General features: G+C 47.8%; 8 protein-coding genes across 13 annotated transcripts; 5 read left to right on the top strand and 3 right to left on the bottom strand.

The window, feature by feature from the left end:
- The first annotated feature begins 42 nt into the window (after positions 1–42).
- LOC133395084 (uncharacterized) lies at positions 43–4,349 on the top strand. Its single transcript, XM_061663683.1, has 2 exons — positions 43–1,434; positions 2,594–4,349. Exons 1-2 carry the CDS (start codon positions 1,420–1,422, stop codon positions 4,043–4,045), a joined length of 1,467 nt encoding a protein of 488 aa, XP_061519667.1. The 5' UTR covers positions 43–1,419; the 3' UTR covers positions 4,046–4,349.
- Positions 4,350–6,176: 1,827 nt separating this feature from the next.
- Positions 6,177–7,202, top strand: LOC3290327 (uncharacterized). Its single transcript, XM_564988.4, has 2 exons — positions 6,177–6,700; positions 6,765–7,202. The coding sequence occupies exons 1-2, from the start codon at positions 6,235–6,237 to the stop codon at positions 7,169–7,171; spliced, it is 873 nt and encodes a 290-aa protein (XP_564988.4). The 5' UTR covers positions 6,177–6,234; the 3' UTR covers positions 7,172–7,202.
- LOC1269913 (eukaryotic translation initiation factor 2 subunit 2) lies at positions 7,191–9,398 on the bottom strand. Of its 2 annotated transcripts, XM_061663684.1 has the most exons (4): positions 9,166–9,364; positions 8,431–8,858; positions 8,286–8,332; positions 7,191–8,147 (listed from the first exon to the last, which is right to left on the bottom strand). In XM_061663684.1, the coding sequence occupies exons 1-4, from the start codon at positions 9,181–9,183 to the stop codon at positions 7,624–7,626; spliced, it is 1,017 nt and encodes a 338-aa protein (XP_061519668.1). In that variant the 5' UTR covers positions 9,184–9,364; the 3' UTR covers positions 7,191–7,623. The 2 variants fall into 2 exon arrangements, with proteins under 2 accessions (XP_061519668.1, XP_308567.4); XM_308567.5 differs by lacking the exon at positions 8,286–8,332 and having other exon boundaries at positions 8,429–8,858; positions 9,166–9,398.
- A 78-nt stretch (positions 9,399–9,476) lies between these two features.
- On the bottom strand, positions 9,477–17,791 carry LOC1269914 (pre-mRNA-processing factor 19). Of its 3 annotated transcripts, none has more exons than XM_061663682.1 (6): positions 17,653–17,791; positions 17,327–17,532; positions 11,388–11,619; positions 11,111–11,260; positions 9,833–11,033; positions 9,477–9,758 (listed from the first exon to the last, which is right to left on the bottom strand). In XM_061663682.1, exons 3-6 carry the CDS (start codon positions 11,404–11,406, stop codon positions 9,614–9,616), a joined length of 1,515 nt encoding a protein of 504 aa, XP_061519666.1. In that variant the 5' UTR covers positions 11,407–11,619; positions 17,327–17,532; positions 17,653–17,791; the 3' UTR covers positions 9,477–9,613. The 3 variants fall into 3 exon arrangements, with proteins under 3 accessions (XP_061519666.1, XP_061519664.1, XP_308568.4); XM_061663680.1 differs by having other exon boundaries at positions 17,384–17,532; XM_308568.5 differs by lacking the exons at positions 17,327–17,532; positions 17,653–17,791 and adding an exon at positions 11,883–12,061.
- On the top strand, positions 11,932–17,651 carry LOC1269915 (DE-cadherin). 3 transcript variants are annotated; one of them, XR_009767194.1, is made up of 3 exons: positions 12,446–12,650; positions 12,712–12,844; positions 12,988–13,269. XR_009767194.1 is itself a non-coding variant. In XM_308569.4 (2 exons), exon 2 carries the CDS (start codon positions 13,082–13,084, stop codon positions 17,564–17,566), a length of 4,485 nt encoding a protein of 1,494 aa, XP_308569.4. In that variant the 5' UTR covers positions 11,932–11,977; positions 12,988–13,081; the 3' UTR covers positions 17,567–17,651. The 3 variants fall into 3 exon arrangements, 1 of the variants encoding a protein (XP_308569.4); XM_308569.4 differs by lacking the exons at positions 12,446–12,650; positions 12,712–12,844 and adding an exon at positions 11,932–11,977 and having other exon boundaries at positions 12,988–17,651; XR_009767195.1 differs by having other exon boundaries at positions 12,446–12,787.
- Positions 17,792–17,951: 160 nt separating the features above from the next.
- On the top strand, positions 17,952–20,222 carry LOC1269916 (phosphoacetylglucosamine mutase). Its single transcript, XM_308570.5, has 2 exons — positions 17,952–18,088; positions 18,368–20,222. The coding sequence occupies exons 1-2, from the start codon at positions 17,985–17,987 to the stop codon at positions 19,917–19,919; spliced, it is 1,656 nt and encodes a 551-aa protein (XP_308570.4). The 5' UTR covers positions 17,952–17,984; the 3' UTR covers positions 19,920–20,222.
- A 174-nt stretch (positions 20,223–20,396) lies between these two features.
- LOC5667068 (dynein axonemal assembly factor 3 homolog) lies at positions 20,397–21,800 on the top strand. Its single transcript, XM_001687951.2, has one exon. It carries the CDS (start codon positions 20,397–20,399, stop codon positions 21,759–21,761), a length of 1,365 nt encoding a protein of 454 aa, XP_001688003.2. The 3' UTR covers positions 21,762–21,800.
- LOC1269918 (ragulator complex protein LAMTOR2 homolog) lies at positions 21,733–22,586 on the bottom strand. The gene is made up of 2 exons (XM_308572.2): positions 22,204–22,586; positions 21,733–22,124 (listed from the first exon to the last, which is right to left on the bottom strand). Exons 1-2 carry the CDS (start codon positions 22,269–22,271, stop codon positions 21,815–21,817), a joined length of 378 nt encoding a protein of 125 aa, XP_308572.1. The 5' UTR covers positions 22,272–22,586; the 3' UTR covers positions 21,733–21,814.
- Between the last annotated feature and the right edge of the window lie 116 nt (positions 22,587–22,702).

Below are 22,702 nucleotides of genomic sequence, written 5' to 3'. Positions count from 1 at the left end.
GCGATTTCCACACGGCGCTGATACGACGACGACGGTGCGAATCCTACAAGAAGAAAAAGCAAACGAAAAAACCATTCGAAATCAGACATAAAACTAACGTAAAAATAAATATGCACGGAAATGAAATAAATTGTGACATAATGCGACGACAATCGCAAACGCCCGAATAAAGATGGAATGTTTAAGGCGAGCGAGAGAGCGTACCCTCTAAAATTTATCATTTTAACATTGTAAGTACGCATCATCAGCATCTTGCCGCCGTCGCTCACTGGAGCCGATATTAATATTAAGCTGCGTACGTTTTAATACCGATGCTCTTCTCCACTGCCATCGAAAACGTGCTCACTAACGAGAGCCAGCCCACCGGGACACACCACCACCGCCTTCTTCCACATACGGAGGCGGCGGCCTCAACGATCGGGGGTGATCATCATCCGCACGAGATGGAACCTGTTTTCCACGCACTCGACAAAACCGGGCCTGTACACCGTAGTGGAGTTTGTTGGAAGGAAAAGCGGACACAATAAGTTGAGTCGAAAAGTTACCACATGGTAGTTAACTAAATATAGAGGAAGAATGAATAACTGGAACAGTTTCTTAGATATTCATAGCGAGGAATTTCTTTCCAAAACCATACCCAACTTATTCGATGAATGAGGTTCGTGGGTTAATTTAACAAAGATTTAATAATACACCAAAAACTCAGTGATACAAATCAAAGGAAAGAACCATTTCAATATAGTTTCCTGAAAATTGAATTCTTTCATAGATACTATATCATTCATTCACCAAAAACTTCATCGTTGGGAAATAGCAAGATAAAGCAAAGCAACCAAAAGACCGACCAAACCAACCCGCCTGACTATTTTCTTTCCAACTCACCCACAGGCCGATGTGTCCGATATGAGCCGTTGGAAAACGTCATCGGAACTTCGGGCCTTAAACGCTGTGTGCGACTTTATCGATCATGGCGCACATCACACGCTATGCTCCATGCCTAAAAAAACTGTGCCTCACACACACACACACCCTCTCCTTGGACACACATCACTAGGCGCTTAGGAAATGGCTACTACTAATCCGCACCATCCCCAACGTGTGCGAAGGAGTAGAAATGCACTCTCCGTCTTCTATCTAGCGCGCGACGACACCATGTTGACGACTCGGAAAGGAAAAGCAAAATAGTAGTAGTAGGGAACGGGAAAACGTCCCTTTCTCCCGTTATTTTTCTTTCGCCCAGCGTGTTGTGGTGTGGTGCGGGGAGTTGGAAAACTCACCACACTATAAAGCGATTAGCTATCAAACGAGATGGCGCAGTCTCAATCAGTGTGTTGCACCAGTGTGTAGTGTCATTTGGTCCAGATTAGGAAAAAAACGGGAGGAATCATAATAGTTGGTGTAGTTAGAAAGTGAAACATAATGAATCCGCTGAAAGTGAGTTTTGTTGCAGATCTTTGCACGTGTTCCTTGGTTAAATCGTTCGGATAACAGTGATATCGTTTAGAAATGTATATTGCAACGGACATTTAAAAGAAAGCTGTTATCGAAACAATTTCCCAGAGCGAAATTCAACGCAACTGACTCTGTTGAAACGCAGCTTATTTTTTAAAAATAACTGAAATGCTTTAATACAACTTAAAGGCATAGTTCCACCGTTGAAGTGTACATTGGTTTTCGTAGTTCCCCAGCATCGGTTCCCCAACTCGCGCATAACAATTTGGACAATTTGCTGCGGCATTTGCTCTTACAAATATATTTACACCCGCCGCCCTAATCATTCCCGCAAAGTTCTCACAGCGACAATGAACGAGTCGATCGAAACAGTACAAAACGCGCCCCGGAGCTTTAGCTATCCGCTTGTCCCGTTGTTTCGGTCGTAGTAGTCCCTGGTGTTCCTGCTGCTGGTGTTGCTGGCGTCCGTAGTTTGGCCGTCTGTTCCAGTATCCGGGTGACTTGCTCCTCGGTCAGCCGCTCGTCCGAGTCCTCGATCATCAGCTGTATGTGCAGCGGTGAGGACGGTGGATCGTTCACCATCATCAGGCACTCGTTTTTGGTCAGGTTGAACTCCTTCATCGCCTGGAGAAAGTCGATGATGCCGGCGGTCGATTGCTCCTTGCACGGTGTGTCCTCCAGATACTGCACCGTTTCGTACGTGATCGTGGCGAGATTGCGCAGTCCGTACTTTTTCTTGCTGTTTTTCATGTCCTTCAGGGCCGTCATGACCTCGTAGTTGGTGAGAATGGCCGCGTTTGGATTGACGATCTCCATTCTGCTGGATCTGGGCTGGTGCTTTCAGTGTCAGCGTGGTGATGGTAGTCTGTACACGTGGTCGTCTGCACAACGGAAGAGTCAGGGATAGGGGGGACAACAGATGCGTTACGGACGTGTGTGTGTGTGTGTCGTTGATGAAAGGTATTCCACAAGCGTGTGAAAGAAGGTTGTGCACCGCTAGATACAAACCATCCGAATCAGATCTTACCCATCCGAACCCATTTTAAACAACAATATCAATATATCAATTCCTAAAAATATCTTCCCTCCTTACATTACAATGTATGCTAATAGGTTTATTGAATTTATGTGTACTTTGCAGTTGCTGCCCTTTCTAGCCTCCATCACCATCCTCAGCAATGCACGGCCGGGGCAGGGCTTGGAGATTGAACATCCGCACAGCTTCTCCACATTCAAGCGTGGCGTAATGCTGGGCGATGTTTCGTACAGCTATTCCTCCACCGACATGGGTTCGCCGGAAAGTGGTCGCTACAAGACGGTAACGGTCATAAAGAACATTGCCATACCCAAACCAACCAGTACGATGTTCAGCGATCGATCGGAACATTTCTACGATTCGGTGGAGAAAGGCTCGTCCGGCGGTGGTTCTTCGGCGCATAAAAAACGAACGCACGTGGAATATTGGCCCCCGAAGGAAGACAATCAGGTCGCTCATCGGCTTAAGCTCGAACCAAGCTTCCACAAGGCGAGCAGCAACACGCACCGTCCTAAGAGTGGCAGCAGTCACACCCATCAGCGCCATCACAGCCGGCAGGAGAAGGTGGCCACACCGAAGCCAACGTACAAACCGGCCGAAATCAAGGAACAATCGGAAGAGGATCCCAAGCACCCGATCGATCTACTGGAGCTAGCCAAATCGGCCGTAAAAACGCTCACCCAAAAGGCCAAGACTGGTGGACCGGGAGAAAATACGGGCCCGGTAACGTTTCCCTCCGACGGGATGATGATGAAGAGAAAGCAGAACGGTGTCGTCAGCGTGGCCCAAGAGTACACCAGCATCGTGACGGAAGATCCGAAAGAACGGCAGCCGATCGTGAGCAAGCTGCGCACCAAGGTAGATCTTCCGACGAAGGCTCCATCCCAATCGCCTTATTATTCCTCCTCGTCGTCCACCAGCACCACCACCGCCTCCAGCAGTGAGGAGGAGCAGGAGATCCCGCTGAAAGATTTTGAACAGTCCGAGTACGTGTTCAACCACAAGACTGGGACCTTCGAGTTCCGCAAAGCGTCCAAAGCGCCCAAAGCCGTCCAGGAATATCTCCGTGCCAGTCCGTACGGACAGAAGGGAGATCAGGGGATGGGAGATGGCGGTGCCAACACGTACAGCAGTCCCTCGGAGCTGCTGTTTGCCGAGCTTCACAACGCTGTGTCGACTCGCAATGTCACTATGATCAAGGCGCTTGCCAGCCAGCTGGAGGAAACGTTCAACGTAGGCCAGCTAGACTTTGAGTCGCTTAAAACCGAGGCCGAGATGGAGCAGCACCGTACGACCGAAGACTCGATGATGATGATGATGATGGCCGGTGAAACGACGACCGCCAAGGCACCGTTCGATTTTGGGTATGGCAACTATGGCGAAACGACCACCATGGAGTATCAGGACCCGACCACCGAGGCGATCATGCCAAGCACCACTGTCAAGGCGCCGATCATGATGATGATTCCAACGACCACCACCAAAAAGCCGCTTCGATACATTGCGCCGAAGCTGCGGGGATTCAAGCGGTTCTCGTCCAAGCGACAGAACAATTAGTGTAAATGGTTCTTTGGTGAGGAAAAACCACACCCCTGAAAATGTTCGCGGAACACGATCGTGTTCCAAAAGCAAAAGTATTTATTTTCTACAGTGTTGCTGGCGCTTATGCTCCAGAAATCGAACAACGATCTAATACGTAAGCTCAATTGACCTAAAATTGCAATTAATTGGAGTAAAATCGTGATATAAAAACAGTGGGCACTACTACTACTACTACTATCTCCAAGTATGGAGCAAAGCGGAAGGCATTCCCATCCCTATCTATATATCAATAAATCTATCCTCATTTTAGCATACTGTACATCAACTGGAAATTGTCTTCTTCATTTCAAGACATAGGGAAAATGTATGGAACATTTTTAAACCGTTTACATTTATATGTTTCGGACAAGCGACGAGATCATTGTGCATTGAGTAATTGCAATAGAAAAGTGCGTTTCTGTGGTTTCTTTTAGGTTTATGAGAAAATCAATCAGTTTCCTTGCATCAAGACATTTCTTACCTCGAGACAAAGTCGATTCCTTTTAGTGTGTAGTATTAGAGAGTTAAAGCAAATTAGCATGTGATATAACAGTGGATTGACTACAATAGGAATCATTGCAGATTGTTTAATGAATTCATTATCATATTGATTATAAAGTATAAATAATCAAAATCTCAAAGAAAAGAAATGATAATGCTGGCATGATTAAAACGCGAACTGTTTCTGTAAGCTATTAATGAGAGTAATTTGTATTGAAACATTGAAGCTATCGAAGGGGTATCTCATCATTGAAAAGTTAACATTAGAAGGGCTGTTTTACATTCGGTTTGAAATGGCCGCATGCTCTGATTTTACATGTGTATTCCTTTTTACCATCTTGAAATTATTCACCACGTTCTGCAGAAACTTTATAATTAGAATGAGAACCAGTTCTTTGCCAGTTGATCTGACCTAGGTCAATAATACTGCGCAAGCGTCATGGTCAGCCAGACAGAGGAGAGCATTCTCAGCATTTGTCTGAACATTGGGTGCGATTCGTTGATTAGAAACGAGTCGGGCGTTGCAGAACAGATAATATTCTTATCAACAGTCCCTCACCATTTTTACGAAGCTATTTCACGTACCCTAAATGATGAAATGGAGCCTCCCGCGCATTCCTTTCAATACTTACTCTTGCACCATAATCCCATACATTTATTACTCTTACTCTAGTTACGCCGGACACACGAAGATCCGATCAGAAGTCTGGTGTATACATAACAGTGTTTTTTTTACAAACTAATAAAACCGAGAAAGTACCATCGAAGAAAGCAATCCCACAGCTCGCTACGAGGGACCTCAGAGCCAACGGATGTGACGTTTGAGGGAATGAAGCACCACCCCACTTCCACTCCCTTCGACCGTATGAACTGCTTCCCATCGATCGGGACTCCAGCCTTGATATGAACAAGAAATCATTCTTTATTCGCTTAACATACATCGAGCACGCTTTCAATATCACACTTTAGCACACATATCTCTACTCAAATTAAGATTAAATTCTCGTTCCTTTCTTGGACAAATCTCTACCTATTGTCTCGAACTCGCGGGCGCAACACAGAAAATTCACACACTTCAAGGACGCTCTTTACGTGCACACTAAGGGCGATAGAGAGGCTCCGTTGGCCGTTTGACTTACCTAAACACTAGTTTAATGGCTTTGCCACACACTTTCCTAACGTTTCGCTACTGTTACAACTATGCTTTTCACCTTCAAGGCACCGAAAATACGCATTTATGTTCCGCTTCAAGATGGCGACGTCTGAAAACGCTCAACTTTTCTTCTGTACTTTCTGTACCCAGGCACACACACACGCATCAACGCAGGCACGTTCGTTCACGTTTGCTTGCGTCAGGTTGGTAGCATGGCGTTACAATCAAGGTTTACAAACATAAGGTAAGTGTTTGGGGTTTTGACATTTCACGATGCAAGGAATCGATTTAAAAATGGTATCTTGTTCATTAAACAAAGCAAAACTGCTACCGAAATCATTTTAAAATAAAGCGTTTTAGTATTTCTGTGAAGAAGCTTTTTTGTTGTAAAATTGGCATTTTCCCTGAATAACGTAAATAGATACCACCTTTTTGCTATTATACACCTTGGTTGTAACGCTCTCCGATATATGGTTTGTCAACAAATCGAATCACAACAGTAGCATAAAATATGAGCGATGCTGCCGTATCGGTAAATCAAATTAAAACCGAACAAAACGCCGACGAAGACATCGAGGAGAAGCTGCCGGCGTACAGAGTGTGTGCGGAAAGTAAACTTATACACGCATCGGTGGAAATAGTCGATCTCACCGAGGAGGACTTTCTGAACGAATTCAAATGCTTCCTCAACACCCTGCCCGACCGACGCCTTGACGTCGAGGCGAGAAGAACCGGCACCAATGCCAAGGCCCGCACCATCCGATATGTTTTGGCCATACCGGCCCTCCTGCTGGCTCAGGTTCGAATACACCAGGACACGTTCATATGCGAGCTGTTTCGAATCAACTTCTCGAACACGATGCTGTACGGGAAACTAACGGCGGAAACGTTCCGCAATGATGTTACGGTGTATCAGCTTGATGATGGATCGGCAGCAGTGGATGTATATTATCGACCATCGAACAATAAAATGCTAGGTAAGTTGCTGGTTCGCTCATTAAATAAGCTCGCACTCTATTCTACTGTACATTTTCTTTGTAGATAATTTAAATAAGCTGCTTTGCTGTGAAGATACTCTTCGCCGGAAACCGTCCCCGCTGAACGAGGAAGCGATTCCAAGCTCTATCGAACTGAGGGGCCATCTCAGGATGCTGATTTCGATAGCGAAAGCACGTTGTGCCACCTTTCTCGGCCGTTTGAAGCTGCGCACGCAATGCTTCGTTGTAGGACGGCCTTTCGAAGCTAGCGGTGGCAGGGTAGCCGTGTTTGCCCAAACCATCCTACCCGATGGCGAGCTGGGCCACTCGTGTGAGCTGTTCTGGAAGTGCTACCTACTTTCGGTATACGAGCCCATGCTCAGTATGTTAGAAGAACCGACCAGCATGAACGAAACGACTGCAAGTTGCATCGATAAATTGGTGGAAAAGATGAAGGGATTGTACATATAGAAAGAAAACCCGTTATGTATCTGTTTGAAAAGTTGGTTACCTTTTATTTTCCATGAGAATTACTTGAGAAGAGGGTTTGCGATCGGGCTTCGTGTGGAATATTTATATCTGTCTCTTAAGTAATGTCTTGGTTTTGTATTTATGTTCGCCTTGTTTCCAAAAACATCATATAAATCCCATTTAGCAGTTTCGAAAGAGGGCGCGAGCAATTATGCCGCCCATATAGCGCCATTGAAGAGTTGCATGATACGGGAGCAAACAACGAGAAAGTGGGAAGATAACCGAAAACCAAACGATGAAGCGTCGGGAAACAATATGCACTAAATTCACATTACACCGTTCACGCTCGTTCCCGTGTGTGCAACACCCGCCACATAGCGACGTGACGTGTCTTTCTCTCCTTCTCAACACGGAATCTCCATTCAGACACCACTTCAATCAGCTGGCCGCGCTTAGGCGGTCTTCGCACGCATGGCGGCACGTTTACTGGTGACGGCCTGGAAACCAGACTTAATACTAGCGACGGAACACCGTGACCCGCACGATTCGCATTGCAGGAAGAACAGGCGGGTATCTTTCTGGAGAATGGTGTCCGGCGAGCGGCAGGTGTGGCAGGTGACGTACTCCTTGATGTATCTTCGCAGCACGTTCTCGATCTGTTTCGGCTGGAAGCGACCCTTGATGATCAGCTGATTGTTACCGTCGACCGAACCGCTCGTACCCAACTCAGCCAGCAGAAAGTCCAGCACGTGCTTCTGTAGCCGATGGAGCGTTTTGCAGATTTCGGTAAAGTTGGCGAACGAAGTTTTCTTCGTGCCGACGCGCAGCACCTGCGGCGGGCGCATCACGAACTTCGGCTTCCGCCCGCCGGCCATCTCCGGGTTCTTGTCGAGGATGATCTCAAACACGCGGTTCAGCAGCTCGTCGTACGTGTAGTCACGGTCCGAGCCGGCCCAGGAAGTTACATTTTCATCCACTATTTTCGCGATGTGCCGGGGAAGAGATAAAAGTCACGCATTAGTTATCGGTAAGTGAGAAAAGCATTTTCAACGACAAAATTAAGTGTGAAAACAATAATCAAATATGAAATAGGAAAAAAAACGGCTCTCTATACCAGTTTCGGTGACGATCCCATCATTCTCGGTAAGGCATGTAAAATCAACGCAATGGCAAAATTTCATCAGATTTACGCTCAACACACACAACATCCACGATCATACAACTTTTAAATATTTAAAACATCAATCGCAAACATACCATTTTCCTTCTCGTCGTCCTGCGGGTCCTTTCCGTCCACCAGCTCCTGCTCCATCAGCTCGGTAAGATCCTTCTTCTTCTTTTTCTTCTTCTTCATACTAAAGTCCAGCTTGAAGTCCTCGTCCAGCCCATCGTCCCCGGCTACCTCACCCTCCTCTTTGCTCTCCTTCGCATCCGCGTCGCCTTCGCCGGCACCGGACGGGAGCGCTCCCTCCAGCTCGTCCAGATTGAACGGCTTCTTCTTCTTCTTCTTTTTCTTGTTGAAGTTCTCCAAATCGAGATCGTCTTCACCGTCTGCTAGCGGTTTCGGTTCGCTCGGCGCCACCGCCGCATCGGCTTCTGTCGGTTCCTCCCCCGCTCCAGCCATGGCATCTAAATCGAACGGAGTCTTCTTCTTCTTCTTTTTCTTCATCAAGGAAGGGTCAAAGATCTGGGGCAGGGATGAAAACGGTGCAAAAACGTGACATGCTATTAATATTCCGTGCATTAAGAAATTTCAAGCGTAAAAAGACAAAGAAGCCGATGTGCCTGTTGAACAGGTCCGAGATAGGGGCAAATTCATTCCCTGCTCATAACCTAACATCGCTGTCCGGCGCATTGCTGGTGCTGGTTGCTAGCGATGTGGCTCTTTTTGCAAGCAACATCGCCGATACACGGCCCAGCAGCAGCAGGGCATGGTCTCGAACTTTCACTCGCCCATATTCCATGTTTCGTAGGGCGCTATCCCGTCGACTTACCGCATCGTCTTCCGCCATGATTTGCTCTAACACTTGTGACAGTTTTTTCCTATTTTCCACACACTTTTGTGCACGTTTAATTTATTTTACGGGCGAGCGAACCAGCCCACTTCAGCAATATTGCATCAGCTTTTCGTAAATTTCTCCGCTGTCACATTCTGGGCTGTCAAAAGCTGCTTCTCCCTCTTCTTGCGGCACACGCACGCGCTGACAGCTGCAGCCGTCACGCGCGTACAATAGCGTTACGGGGCGTTACGTGTGAGAAGAGCTTGGGAAATGGTTATTCTTTTGAAAAATATCCCCTCACACAATTTCATCGTCAGTAGCTTATTTATTGATCAAAAAGGAGATGATTTTACATGAATGCCACACTTTACGCACTGCTATTCTATTCCTCCTATTCCTCCCGGTATGTAATTGAAGGGTAAGTGAATCCATCCGGCCTCGTTTATTCAATACCGTACAATTTCAATGTACGGTCCATGCTCGTCGACGCGATGTACTGTGCATGTTTGCCAAATCGAACGCCCGTTGCCAGTGCCGTGTGATCATTGAATACCTTCAGCTCCTGCCACTGTTTGCAGAGATAGACACTGAAATGAAACAAAAATATTCAATGAGCCTTTTATCTTTGTACGGTCTAACGTTATATCCTCCCAAAACATACCGAATATCCGTGCCGGCAATCGACAGATACGTTCCGCTCTGATCGAAGCACAGGTCCTTCACCTCGTAACCATCATCCAGCTGGATGGTTTTGAAGTTTTTCAGCTTGCGCAAATCCCACAGCTTTACGCACGCATCATCCGCAGCGGTGGCCAGATAGTAACCGTTCTCGGAGAACGAAATGGCCGTGATTGGTCCGGTATGGCCCGCGAAGTTTGCCACATTGCTTTGCTCCTTCAGATCCCAGATCTTCACCTGCGAGTCCTCCGTGCCCGTACCGAAGATCAGCCCGTCCGGATGGAACTGAGCGGACGTGAGGCCATACTCTGCCGTATCCGCTACCTTCGTGAGCAACCGGCCCGACCGTATGTCCGAGAACGCCCAGTGCTTGTCGGACGAGGTGGACAGCACGTAATCTCCGGTCGGGTGTAGCGAAAGACCGGTTACGGGCCCGTCGTGGCATCGCAGCAGCAGCTGCGTCTGGGAGGTGGGCACATGCCATACGCGTATGTTGCAGTCCGGCGAGCCCGTAATGACAGTGTCTTCCTCGGGGTGGAAGATTACCTTCGTCACCTTCTTCGTGTGACCCTTCAGTACGGCCACGATCTGTTCGGTGTCTTTGTTGAATACGGTCGCATTCTTATCGTTGCCACCGGTTAAGATTTTGCTCTGATCGGAATGATTGATGTCCAGCGCTAGAATGCCGGGCACACTAGCAGAATGCAACCCGGGATGGGAGGCGAGCGTGAGAAAGCCGCGCAGCTTCTCCTGGCTAACCAACTCCTCCGGCACGGTACGGCCCTTCTTCTTGCGCTCCTGCGTAAGCACGGTCGCTTTGTCCTGTAGCTTCTGGATGACTTCCGCACTCATGCCAGCCTGTTCGATAGGCTGGGCAGCAACACCACCCGCCTCCGACGCAATCGACGGTTGCGGTGCGGCTTGGATTGCAGACATACCCGTCTGTGGTTTCAGGGTGGCTAACGCTTCGCGGGCCGCGGCCACCTCTTTGTTGAGCCGCGCGATGACACGGCAGGCCGCATCGTGCTGGTAGAGTGCGTGGGACAGTTCCTGGCGGGCGGTTTGTAGCTGTTGCCGCTGGGTAAACGAATGCAGCATCAGTGCGTCCCACTCATCTTGCATCGTTTTCAGTGTGGCTGGAATACTCGTTGCACTCGGTGGCTTCGGACGCACGATCGGAGGAGCTGCGAAGAAACCAGGTAAAAGCGGGATAAGTGTCGACCGTCAAGCTGGGCGTACATTGATGTCCCATTGCACCTACTTTTCACATCGATCAATTCTTCCGCCGTTAGCGGCTGTCCGTTGATTGGATCGCACTCATTCTCTACGATGTACTTCTCAATCAGCCGGCGCTCAAAGATAGCACCCGATTTCGGCGATATACAAGGATGTTCCGGTACTTCGTTTGATACTGCAAAAAAGGGGGCGATAGAAGATGTTTATTACGAAGGGCGCAACATAACCTTACTTTTCCGTAGGCCGGACGCAGCATTTACCGCAATAGAGCGCAAACACGAGCGTAATCGACGAATACTTACTACTGCACACCAGCGACATCGTTTATTAACTACGTGGGAGGGTTTTCTTCAAGTTAATTTGTGTAAAACAGTTTACAATTACAATATCAAAAGGTCCGCAAAATTCGAGACGCTTTTCTCCTTTCGATTTGATTGTTACTTTGACAGCTGACGCTGGACTGATTCCCAGCTAACAAATCGGCCCACATCACAATCCGGGAGCAAAGCAAAGGGTCGTTTACATCGAACAAAGCTGCAAAAAAGAAAACATCATGAACAATAGGTCCACCTTCTCAAGATTTACAATAAAGTAGAAAGAATTTCTACAAAATGCATAACAATCAACAAATGTAATTAAATAAATAAATAAATAACCACAATGTATCGAATTGTACAATCCGTCAGAACACTGATAAGAAACTACAAATAGAGCAATGATTCAAATTTAGATGCATAGATATCTGATCAATTTTGTGACTAATATTTGGTCATACGGATATCATCAATTAGTCATACCTTGTCCGTTTTTTTACTGATACGACGCCTTGAACTGAACACCCGCTTCAATCGCATCAGCAGCCTCGTCGCTATCGGATCGGCGCTCAATCGAAGTAAGCCCATTTCATTGGCTGACCAGTTACCACAGGAAACGAACAGTTTCTTTTGCTTGCATTGCCGTAGCAGATTTTAGGTGAATCGTCTTGAAAGTGTTTTGTTATAGTGAGTTAGGTGAATTGTATTGTGTGCTAAAAGTGCTTAAAAGTGTTGCCGTTGCCTGTCCACGAAAATAAGCGCAATATTGGAGCGGTGCAAATGGAATGTGTTCTAAACCTATGATTAACTTGCCGTTGCCAGCTAACTTGGCTGATAAAGCTGAACTGACCGCTGAGTTAGCATCATTTTGAAGCTGATATCGCTCAAGAAGATAATGTCAAATCTAAGATATGCTGACTTGCAGATAAGAGAGATAAAGGTGCACCGATATCGTCAAGGTTGTAATGGCAAGGAGCTACGTCTGCGTTGCCATAACGACATTTACATTTGAGCATTCGGCCTGTGACGTACAATATTGAGAACGCGTTGCTCGCCACATCAACGGACAGTAACAGAATAATTTCAAATAACTTACAAGCGTTGTAGGATGCATAAAGATAATACAATTTGTTTGGTTCCAATGTATTTTCTTGCAAAGAGAGTTTCGTTATCTTTCAGCCGACTTTTCGAATAAAACATCCTAACTGTTTTGTTACAGTTTGCAGTACAAACAAGACGACGGCTTGTTGTGTAATTTAATCATTTTTAATTTCTAATTTGAGTGATTACCTAAATCTAATCATTGTCGTAGGTAATCGAATCTAACCAGCCGTTGGATGTTGATAAGGAAGTGAATCAGGATCGTCAATATGTACACAAGTTGTCGCGTGTGTAAAATATGCTATCCGTAAATGCTTCCAGCTTATCAGTTTGCGCTAATACAGGTAGAAGGGAAAAAAGTGTTTGAAAACGGTAGTCCAAAGTCTGAATATTGTGTAAATGTTTGTGGTGTGATAGCTGTTATTTGAGCTGTTAGTTAAAAATTTAATGCATCTCTAATTTTTAATTTTTATTTTACGTTGTTTAGCCTATCAGAGCTCAACACTGGACAACACGTGCAGAATGTAATAAGAAAGATGATCAACTACTTCATTCGATGTTACAACGATCCATGAACAATAATGTATCCATCAAGAGTATTATTAACTTTGCTCCTGTTAACATCACACTGTTACGTGTCTCTATTAGCATCAACGGGACACAATGATAGAGAGAGCGATAAAATGCCTTCAGAAAATCAGCCTAAACCTCATCACTCGCTCCTTCCAGTGTTCAGCTCACAGGAGAGACAAGATGACACACTTCATCCAGATGCAACAAGAAAAAGGAGAAATTCACCACATGAATTTTCAGCGAATCAGGTCGAAAATCGTAAACCAACCTTCAATGAGTGTGATAGCTACAAGCCAATGCTAAAGGAGGAACAGCCAGTTGGTACGCCGGTCCTGCACGTGAATGCAATCGATCCAGATCCAAATCAAATTATCGAGTACAGCCTTATGACAACACCTGGTGAACGAGTACGCTTCCGAATTGATAAGAACACGGGAGAAATCACAACGGTCCACGTCTTTGACCGAGATGAGCCGATCCGTGAGAAGGAGATCTACATCTCTGTGCGGGCGACAGACGATGGGCGACCTAGACTAGACGATGTTTGCACGCTGAAGGTAAAAATTGTAGACATCAACGACAATTCACCAGTATTTGACAAGGTACGCTACGAAGAGTCGGTAGCGAAAGATATGAAGGTGAACCAGCGTGTTGGTACTATCTCGGCGACGGATATGGATGACGGCGATAACAGTCTCATCAAGTACGAACTATTGCAGAGTCTCCCAGACAGCAGTTTCTTCCAGATTAATGAGAACAATGGTTTAGTTACCCTGGTTAAACAGATCGATCGTAGTCCTGGTCAGCATTACTTGATCCACGTGAGAGCATACAATTTAAACCAACAGGGCGAACCCGTGCATCATACAGATGTGGAAGTTAAAATACTCGTCATGGAATCGAATAAACGGTCTCCATACTTTTCCAAGTTGCCAGAAGAAACGATTGTGCTGAATGAAACGTTTAAAGATTACTCTAAGCCGATAGCAATATTTGAGGCCAATTCAGCCATCCCAGAGAAACCGGAAGTCATCTTCGAACTGATCCAAGGTCGAACAGAGGAAACAAATTCAAAGCACACGTTCCTACTGGAGCAGCTGAACAACGTGGCCACGATCAAGCTGGGTAAGGCGCTCGATTATGAAATCATAGCAGAGTATACTCTCACAGTGAGTGTTAAGAATTCGGACGACCTGATTGCTGAAGCCGTTCTAAAGATCCAGGTGCTGGATGAGAATGATATTATACCGGTGTTTCCAGAAATGACATCCGGTGCAGTCCTTGAAAATGAACCACCCGAAACGCCGGTAATGGTAGTAAAGGCCTATGATCTGGATGGCACACCGGCCAACAATATCGTGTCGTATCGATTCGAGGACGAAAGTCAACATTTGTTTCACATTGATAATATAACGGGTCAAATCAAGACACTGGCAGCGCTTGATCGCGAACAAACTGATTCTTATCAGCTCAAGGTAGTAGCAGAAGACAATTCTCCATCGGCGCTGTATCGAAATGGTAAGCCAAACAGTATTACCAAGCTCTTATTCATCAAGGTGATGGATAAAAATGACAATAAGCCAGCGTTCACTAGTCAGCATTTCGTGGTAGAGGGCGTGCCGGAGGATGAGAACATTAACACGCCAGTAATTGAGGTGACGGCAAGAGACCCCGATGCAACATCCCTGTTATATTATACAATTGTCTCCGGTAATGAAGGACTTGCTTTCAAAATTGACAACAACACCGGTCGTATCTCGATCAACAACCGGCTCGATTACGAGACGGTTCGTGAGTACACGCTGATCGTTCAGGTTGATGATGGGATCTTCCAGGACAACGCGACAGTCTCTATCAAAGTCAAAAATGTCAACGATAATCCACCACGCTTCACAGGTCTTCGTAATGTAACGATACCAGAAGAAACGATCCCATCCGGGTGTATAATGACCGTTCAGGCGTATGATCCGGACATCGAGAATCGAAGCGATCCGCAGCACATTCGATTCTTTTACGTCGACGAATACGATGATGCGATAGAGATCGACGATAGTGGATGCTTGCGGCTCAAGAGAGCGCTAGATCGGGATCCTCCGCTAGGCTCCAAGCGCTGGCAGTTTATTATCACCGCGACGGATGAGGATGGTGCGGGCAAAAAAACGCCAGCCACTGTGATCATATCTTTGGAAGATATCAACGACAATGCACCTCGACTCTCGAATACAATGCCTGTCGTTTGGGGCGAAAACAGGCCGCCAGGTTTGATTGTAAAGCTGAGGGCAGATGACGTTGACGAGTCTCAGAACGGTCCACCGTTCCATTTTAGCATCGATCCTAATGCGCGTTATGAGATCAAGAAACGTTTCAAAGTTCAAGGCGAGGAACTGCACGCGTTGGTTGAGTTCGATCGAGAGGAGCAAAAGGAGTACCAAATTCCCATCCTCATTAGAGACTCTGGCGAAGAACCTATGAGCGCTGTCAGCATGCTACATCTGGTAATCGGTGACGACAACGACAACGAGATGAGGCCAGGTAAAAGTCGCATCTTCGTGTACAACTACAAAGGAGAATCACCCAACACGGAAGTTGGACGCGTGTACGTGGACGATCCGGACGACTGGGATCTTCCAGATAAGACGTTCATATGGGATGATGCTACCCGTCATCAGTCGGTAGCCTTTTTCGATTTAAACAGGGACACAGGTATGATCACCATGCTTCAAGGTACACGTAGGGGAGATTATGAACTGAACTTCCACGTGATTGAGCACTCCAGACATTTCCCGCGCCATAATGTCACAGCCAAAGTGACAGTAACGGTGAAAGAGATCCCAGAGGAAGCAGTGGATAAGAGTGGATCGATCCGTTTCCATAATGTAACTGCGGAAGAGTTCGTATCGCGTACACCTGGTCAGCTCACAACGCCCAAAGATCGACTGCAGGCGAGCATTGCAAACACGCTCAACGTTAGCCGAGAGAACGTGGATGTGTTCACCGTGTTGAAACGCGACAATGACAACGGAACCTTCCTGGATGTTCGGTTCTCGGCCCATGGCAGTCCTTATTACGCACCTGAACGACTCAACGGAATGATGAGCTATCAGCTTCATCAGTTGGAAGAGGACGTTGGTCTTTCGGTACTTATGGTGGGCATTGACGAGTGTATCGAAGAAGGTCGCAACTGTGAGCTATCGTGCAAGAATACGCTTTACAAGTCGAACGTCCCTATTGCGGTATATACCAACACCAGCTCGTTTGTGGGTGTGAATGCATTCGTACAGGCAGAGTGTGTGTGTGAGGCTCCATCGCCGTCGCTCACATGTCTGAATGGAGGTTTCTTGGTGAACGATCGCTGCTCCTGTCCCGAGGGCTTTGAAGGTCCTCATTGTGAGATGCTTGGAATCGGGTTCTATGGCAGTGGATATGCGCTTTATCCCCCGACCAGTCCTTGCAACATGACGCGAATCAGCGTTGAACTATCTCCACAACAGGAAGATGGATTGGTGATGTACATTGGTCCACTGAACTATAATCCTCGTCTGCCTGTGCCGGACTTCTTAGCGTTGGAGCTCGTGAAGGGACTCCCTGTGTTGCTGCTCGACTACGGCAGTGGTACTATCCGCATCGAACATCGGCATCGATTCCCCCAGGGCAAGCCATTCACCGTAGAGATCGTGCTGCAACCGCAGACAATCGAGATGATCGTCGACAACTGCAAGCTGTCCACGTGCATGAGTCTGGATGCGCCAAAGGGACCAAATCGGTTCCTAAACGTAAACGCTCCACTGCAACTCGGAGGAGCTGCGGTCAACCTAGACTACCTCGGATCGCTGTTCAACTGGACGTACGTGCCACAGGACAAGGGTTTCAGTGGCTGCCTGCGCAATCTCACCATCAACGAGCGGACGTACGATCTCGGTCTGCCCAGCCTAGCAAAGAATGTCAACTCGGAATGCATTAGTCGCTCTGTAGCTCTCATCGCATCCATTGGCTTTACATCGTACTACCTATACGTAATTATCGCCTGTATTATTTTGTTGATCGTGCTACTATTTTTCATAATCGCACACAAGACGAGCCATGACGAATGGCATGACAAGGAGATGGACCATCCACGGGGCACGGTTGTTCATTACGAGGAGGAGGGTGGGGGAGAGTGTGACACTATTTACGATCTCAACGCGGTTCTAGGACGCTTAAACCTGATGGACCTGGACACAATTCACTATGCTAATATTAACAACGATCAATACCTTGGAACGTTCCTCCTGCGCAAGAGGGCTGCTTGCGACCAAGCTGCTGACGCTTACCCACAAGACGATGTGCGATGCTATGCGTACGAGGGTGATGAGACCAGCTACCAGTCACTGTCGAGCCTGACCTCCTTTTCTGGATCCCAGGGGGACTTAAAGCTTCCTAATCTATCCGTGCCCCCAGAGTTACAGATGCTTGCTTACAGCTACGGCGAAGAGTCGAGCGACACAGAGAAATAAGGAAGAATTTTATAGCAGTAATTGTAGTTTGATCTTGTTTTCTAGAAAATATACAGTTTTGCTACCACCAAAGTCACCAAACTTACCCATCTTTTCAAACGCCTTTTGCATGTTTGTCGTTCTTTGGAAATCGCACAATTCAAAACAACAAAGCAGCCGTTCAAACAGCGCTGTCAGCTGTCAAACGGGGCAGGGGTTGTTTTCTTTCTTCTTTCATCCCTTGCTGGCCAACCACGACCATTCGCTGCTGACGTTGAACGAGTTTGAACATTTTTCTGTTTTGGTCGCTAAACAAACGCGCTCTCCACGAGTACGCGGTAAACGTCGGTCGGAAGTTAAGCTTTAAGCCAAAATACCGGTTTTGTGTTTTTTCGGTTCAGTTTAGGGCAAACAGATCATCCGCAACATTCTGGCGAAAATGTCCGTCAACTTGCGTTCGGTGTTTGCATTCGCCAAGGAGTACCACCAGAAGAAGGAATCGCAGAAGGATATCCAGTATGGAACGGCCGGATTCCGATCGCAGTAAGTAGTGTGTGAGGGACACACGCACACACACACGGCACACAAAGAAAAGTGAAAGGCTCCTTTCTAGTCCACGCCCGTTCTCCAGTAGGCCATGCGAAATGGATATTCTGTTCCGGGTTCGGTGGAAACCACTTTTGCTGCTTACTACCCCACACAGTGTGCGGTGCGGATATGTGGTCCAATAAAACGCTTATCTTTTAATGTGTTCTTTCCTTTCCTTTCTTCTCTTCTCCCTCCCTTTCTGCCCATCCCGCTTTCACCCACACATCGCCGCAGTGCTGATAACCTGGACTACGTTATGTATCGAATGGGCTTGCTGGCGGCGCTACGGTCGCGGGCGAAAGCGAGCCAAGCGATCGGTGTCATGATAACGGCTTCCCACAATCCGGAGCACGATAATGGGGTGAAATTGATCGACCCGCTCGGCGAAATGTTGGAGCAGCGGTGGGAGCAGCTGGCCACCGATCTGGTCAACGTACCCGACAGCGGGCTGGAGGCGCAGGTGGCGAAAATCTGCGAGGACGAGCAAATCGACAATAACGAACCGGCGAAGGTGTTTGTCGGTATGGACACGCGCTACCACAGCCCGCAGCTATCGCGTGCCGTCGTGAACGGTATACTGGCGCTGAAGGGGACGGTCACCGAGTTTGGCATCGTGACGACACCGATGTTGCACTATTTCGTAACCTGCACCAACACGCAGAACGCGTACGGGCTGCCCACGGAGGAAGGCTACATGGGCAAGCTGATAGCGGCGTTCAAGGCGCTGCGCGGGGAGCAGGCTGAGCCGGGCAACTATCGCAACCAGCTGTACTACGACGGTGCGAACGGTGTCGGGTCGCTGAAGATGCTCGGTTTCATCAAAAAGCTGAACGGCGCACTGAACGTGAAGGTGTTTAACAGCAATGGAAAGATTAACTTCAAATGTGGAGCCGATTTCGTGAAAACGAACCATCGCGTGCCGGAGGGACTGCCCGAGGAGGCAGCACTGGCCAGTGGTCGCTGCTGCTCGGTGGACGGTGACGCTGACCGTGTGGTGTACTACTTCACGGATAAGGAGGGAACGTTCCGTCTGCTGGATGGCGACCGGATAGCGACCCTGCTGGCGGGCTATTTGAAGGACCTGATCGAGCAGTGTGGCGTCCAGCTGGAGATGGGTCTGGTGCAGACGGCGTATGCGAACGGAGCGTCGACGGATTACATCGTCAATCGTATGAAGATCCCGGTCAGCTGCACACGCACCGGCGTCAAGCATTTGCACCACAAGGCGCTCGAGTATGACGTTGGCGTGTACTTTGAGGCAAACGGGCACGGTACGATCATTTACAGCGAGAAGGCCAAGCAGGCGATACGGGCGGCGAGCCAGGATGAGAGCCGCACCGAGGAGCAGCGCAAAACGGCGGCCAGACTGTTGCAAATGATCGACCTAACGAACGAAACGGTGGGCGATGCCATCTCCGATATGCTGCTGGTCGAGACGGTGCTTCACGCGAAGGGCTGGAACCTGGACGACTGGCTGGCGAGCTACACCGACTTACCGAATGTGCTGGAGAAAGTGTACCTTGCCGATCGGAACGTGATCACCGTCACGGATGCCGATCGGGTCGTGGTTGCGCCGGCGGGACTGCAGGATTCGATCAACGAAATCGTAGCCAAGTTCCCGAAAGGTCGTTCCTTTGTGCGGCCCTCTGGAACGGAGGACATTGTGCGGGTGTATGCCGAGGCCGATACGCGAGCGAATGCCGTTCAGCTTGCCTTCGAGGTGGCGAATTTGGTGTTCGATCAGGCCGGAGGGGTTGGTTCGCGCCCGGTCAAGATGGAAGACTAAAAACGAAGCTCCGCGCTTCACAATCAATCGATATCGAATCAAAAGCTGTGCTACCTTCAACTGCCACCACCACCACACAAGACATGTTTACTGCGCACCGTTAACTGCGACTTTTAACTGCTGACGCGTTGTTTGAATAGCTTGTAAGAACTACGCAATCGAAGCGATGAGAGATTATTTTTTTGTTTAACATCACGTGAAAAGTAAAAATTAGGGCAAATATTATACGATCAATGCAGAATCTGATTTCACAACTATTATTATGCAGAATGCGAAGAAAAATATATTCTTTTAAATTTGAAACATTTTTTTCGTGAAAAGGAACAAGTTCTACCGAAACACAGCCATCGAAGCGTTCGACGGTTACCATGGGAACGGGGTTTACGATAGCAACTGCCCAGTGACTTGTTATTTGCAGCAACACTAGCGCAGCAGTACTCTCTGCAGTACAACCGGTGCATTTCACGTTCGGTCACGATGTTTTGGGGATTCTGTGAAGCTCTTAATTTTATCCAGCAATACCAGAAGAAATTATCAGCCGATGAGTCTCTACCGGAAAGCTTGAACATTTTACTGTTCGGCAGCGGTGACCCGCGACACATCCTGGCGACCGCATCGCAACTATTCCTTCATCCCGGCCTGAAAGTCAACGTGTATCTGGCGGAAGGATGCATCGAACTGCTGGCACGGCATATGGTGCTGCTTGCGGTCGCTTTCGAAGATCCGGAACTGCTCTCGCTCAAAGGCAAAACGCATCTCTTTATGGACCTCTTTGGAAACAATCTCATCCGCCCGTTCAGCAGTGCCTACTTGAGCAGTAAGGCGAAAGAGCTGACCGACATCATCACCGACGCGGAGTACGCGCAGCGCCAAGCACCGATGTTCAATTACGAAACGCTACGATACAAGGAGCGCGACCAGCTCGAGAACGTGTTTCGCTTCTGGACCAATGCGCCGGAACACGTGTTCAATATTGCACGCTACTGGGAGGATCGGTTGCGCGTGCAGCTCGGTGAGCGGTACAATCATCGCAACGGTGCATTCGATTGGGATTTGCAGATGCGACTGCGGGAAAACGGTGCGAAGCAGGTGTGCCCCCAGGAGTACAAGCACTGGCGGGAGACGGGAATCGCCTTCACCTTTCCCGAGTACGAGCAGAGCGATCCGAACAAAACGTTTGCCGTCGGGTTGGTGCGCAACGGGAAAGGGTTTCTGCACCGTGGTTCGGTTGGTGATAACATGACCGGTCCGTACATCGCGTTCGGGCACAAGTGTGCCGAGGAGAGGCTTTCCCGCTCCAAGCATGGTGTGAACGATTTCCGCTCGACCGATGTGACGGAGCGCAATGTGCTGCAGATAGTGTACGAAATTCAAAACCGGAACCCGTACTGCTTCGATCCGAAGGACATCCATCAGTACGGTGCGCACCAGCTGGATGCGGGGAAAAATCTCAACAAACACGAGGCACGCACCGAGTCAGCGGAAGCCATACATTACAACAAACCCCTTTTGAGGTGCGAAAATTTATCCATTCACTTCCTTTCTGTGGAGGACGTTTTGCGGATGCACGAGATGGAGCGGTTTGCTGGCAAGTTCGATGTCGTATTTGTGGCAAGCAACTATCTGGGCTTGGTTAAGGACGGGTTTAGCCGCGCCTGGAAGGAGAGCTGCCTCGTGTGCTTCGAAACGCGTCAGCTGACCGTATTCAGCAAAGAGGAAATTAAAGAACATACCGACAAGATTAAGGCCTTCGCGCAGAAGGAATCCCTCGCGGCGGTGACAAACTTTTCCATCAACAAAAATCACTCCGTCCTTTTATACAAGCGTGCCGGCAATAAGTGAACGCAAATGTATTAAGCTCTAATAAATATCAATGTAACAAAAGTTTGGCCCTCCTACGATGTAGCGATCTCTTTCAGCGGTCCCTCCAGGTAGGTGGCAAGGGCTTGCGCTTTTTCCTTCAGTATGCCAAGCCCCACACTGTCCCGGGCGTACAGACAGAGCAGCAGGTTGGCCACCTGCGTAATGACGACGTTACCGTTCTCACACTGCAGAAACACGTACTGGAGTCGATCTTCTCGGAATGCGTTGCGGCCATTCTTTTCGTAAACGGACCAGATGTTGCTCGCGATCGCCGCTGTGACCGTGGCGTCCTTGTCGCCGAATCCGGAAAACGCCAGCAGTGCTCCTTCATGTGTGAGCAGGCTGGAAAAAGGAAGGGGGAAAATCAGTGACATGTAAATCAGAACCTTTTCCATATTGTGCGTGGTTGTGCGTAAAGTACATCGTGTTTTCGACGCCTCCCGTATTCGCCTGGCTCAGAACGGATGTTAGAACTTTGGGCTGAAGCATGATGGTACACAAACGATAAGACTGGTCAGAGGGTTTGAGTAGATTAATCACAAGTAACTTGATGCGTTATCACGACGGATGGAATACCGTTTTTTTAAGAACGCAAAGGAAAGAAACGAGAAGAGCAACTGATCCGAACCGCAAGTGTTGTTGTTTACATTTTGTCTCAACGGTGGAGGATTGGATGTGCATCGAAAAGTGACATTTCATGGAATTGATTCTAACGAAATTGATTATATTTTAAAGTAAAAATCAAATTGTATGGAATGTATTATCAGAAAACTTTTATAGAGAACAAATAAGAAAAAATTTAATCATTTTAAATCATAATTTGACAGTACTCGCACTGAACGCCTTGTACAGCGAAGGGTTAATGACAGATGAACTGTCAGTGCGTTTGTTTACCACAAATTTATACGCATCTTTTCATC

Source organism: Anopheles gambiae, chromosome 2 (assembly GCF_943734735.2).
Source record: "Anopheles gambiae chromosome 2, idAnoGambNW_F1_1, whole genome shotgun sequence".
NCBI lineage: Eukaryota > Metazoa > Arthropoda > Insecta > Diptera > Culicidae > Anopheles > Anopheles gambiae.
This window is presented reverse-complemented; position numbering and strand designations above follow the sequence as displayed.

What these genes read in the sequence shown, in the direction of transcription:
- LOC3290327 (XM_564988.4), top strand. Translation starts at nt 6,235, where the DNA reads ATGAGCGATGCTGCCGTATCGGTAAATCAAATTAAAACCGAACAAAAC. An exon ending in ATCGAACAATAAAATGCTAG is followed by an intron (nt 6,701 to 6,764) that starts GTAAGTTGCTGG and finishes TTTTCTTTGTAG; the next exon opens with ATAATTTAAATAAGCTGCTT.
- LOC1269913 (XM_061663684.1), bottom strand. An exon ending in CAGGACGACGAGAAGGAAAA is followed by an intron (nt 8,333 to 8,430) that starts TGGTATGTTTGC and finishes TTGCCATTGCGT; the next exon opens with TGATTTTACATGCCTTACCG. An exon ending in TGGGATCGTCACCGAAACTG is followed by an intron (nt 8,148 to 8,285) that starts GTATAGAGAGCC and finishes TCGCGAAAATAG; the next exon opens with TGGATGAAAATGTAACTTCC.
- LOC1269914 (XM_061663682.1), bottom strand. An exon ending in AGAATTGATCGATGTGAAAA is followed by an intron (nt 11,034 to 11,110) that starts GTAGGTGCAATG and finishes GTTTCTTCGCAG; the next exon opens with CTCCTCCGATCGTGCGTCCG. An exon ending in ATTGCCGGCACGGATATTCG is followed by an intron (nt 9,759 to 9,832) that starts GTATGTTTTGGG and finishes GTTTCATTTCAG; the next exon opens with TGTCTATCTCTGCAAACAGT.
- LOC1269915 (XM_308569.4), top strand. Translation starts at nt 13,082, where the DNA reads ATGTATCCATCAAGAGTATTATTAACTTTGCTCCTGTTAACATCACAC.
- LOC1269916 (XM_308570.5), top strand. Translation starts at nt 17,985, where the DNA reads ATGTCCGTCAACTTGCGTTCGGTGTTTGCATTCGCCAAGGAGTACCAC. An exon ending in ACGGCCGGATTCCGATCGCA is followed by an intron (nt 18,089 to 18,367) that starts GTAAGTAGTGTG and finishes ACATCGCCGCAG; the next exon opens with TGCTGATAACCTGGACTACG.
- LOC5667068 (XM_001687951.2), top strand. Translation starts at nt 20,397, where the DNA reads ATGTTTTGGGGATTCTGTGAAGCTCTTAATTTTATCCAGCAATACCAG.
- LOC1269918 (XM_308572.2), bottom strand. Translation starts at nt 22,271, where the DNA reads ATGCTTCAGCCCAAAGTTCTAACATCCGTTCTGAGCCAGGCGAATACG. An exon ending in GGAGGCGTCGAAAACACGAT is followed by an intron (nt 22,125 to 22,203) that starts GTACTTTACGCA and finishes TCCTTTTTCCAG; the next exon opens with CCTGCTCACACATGAAGGAG.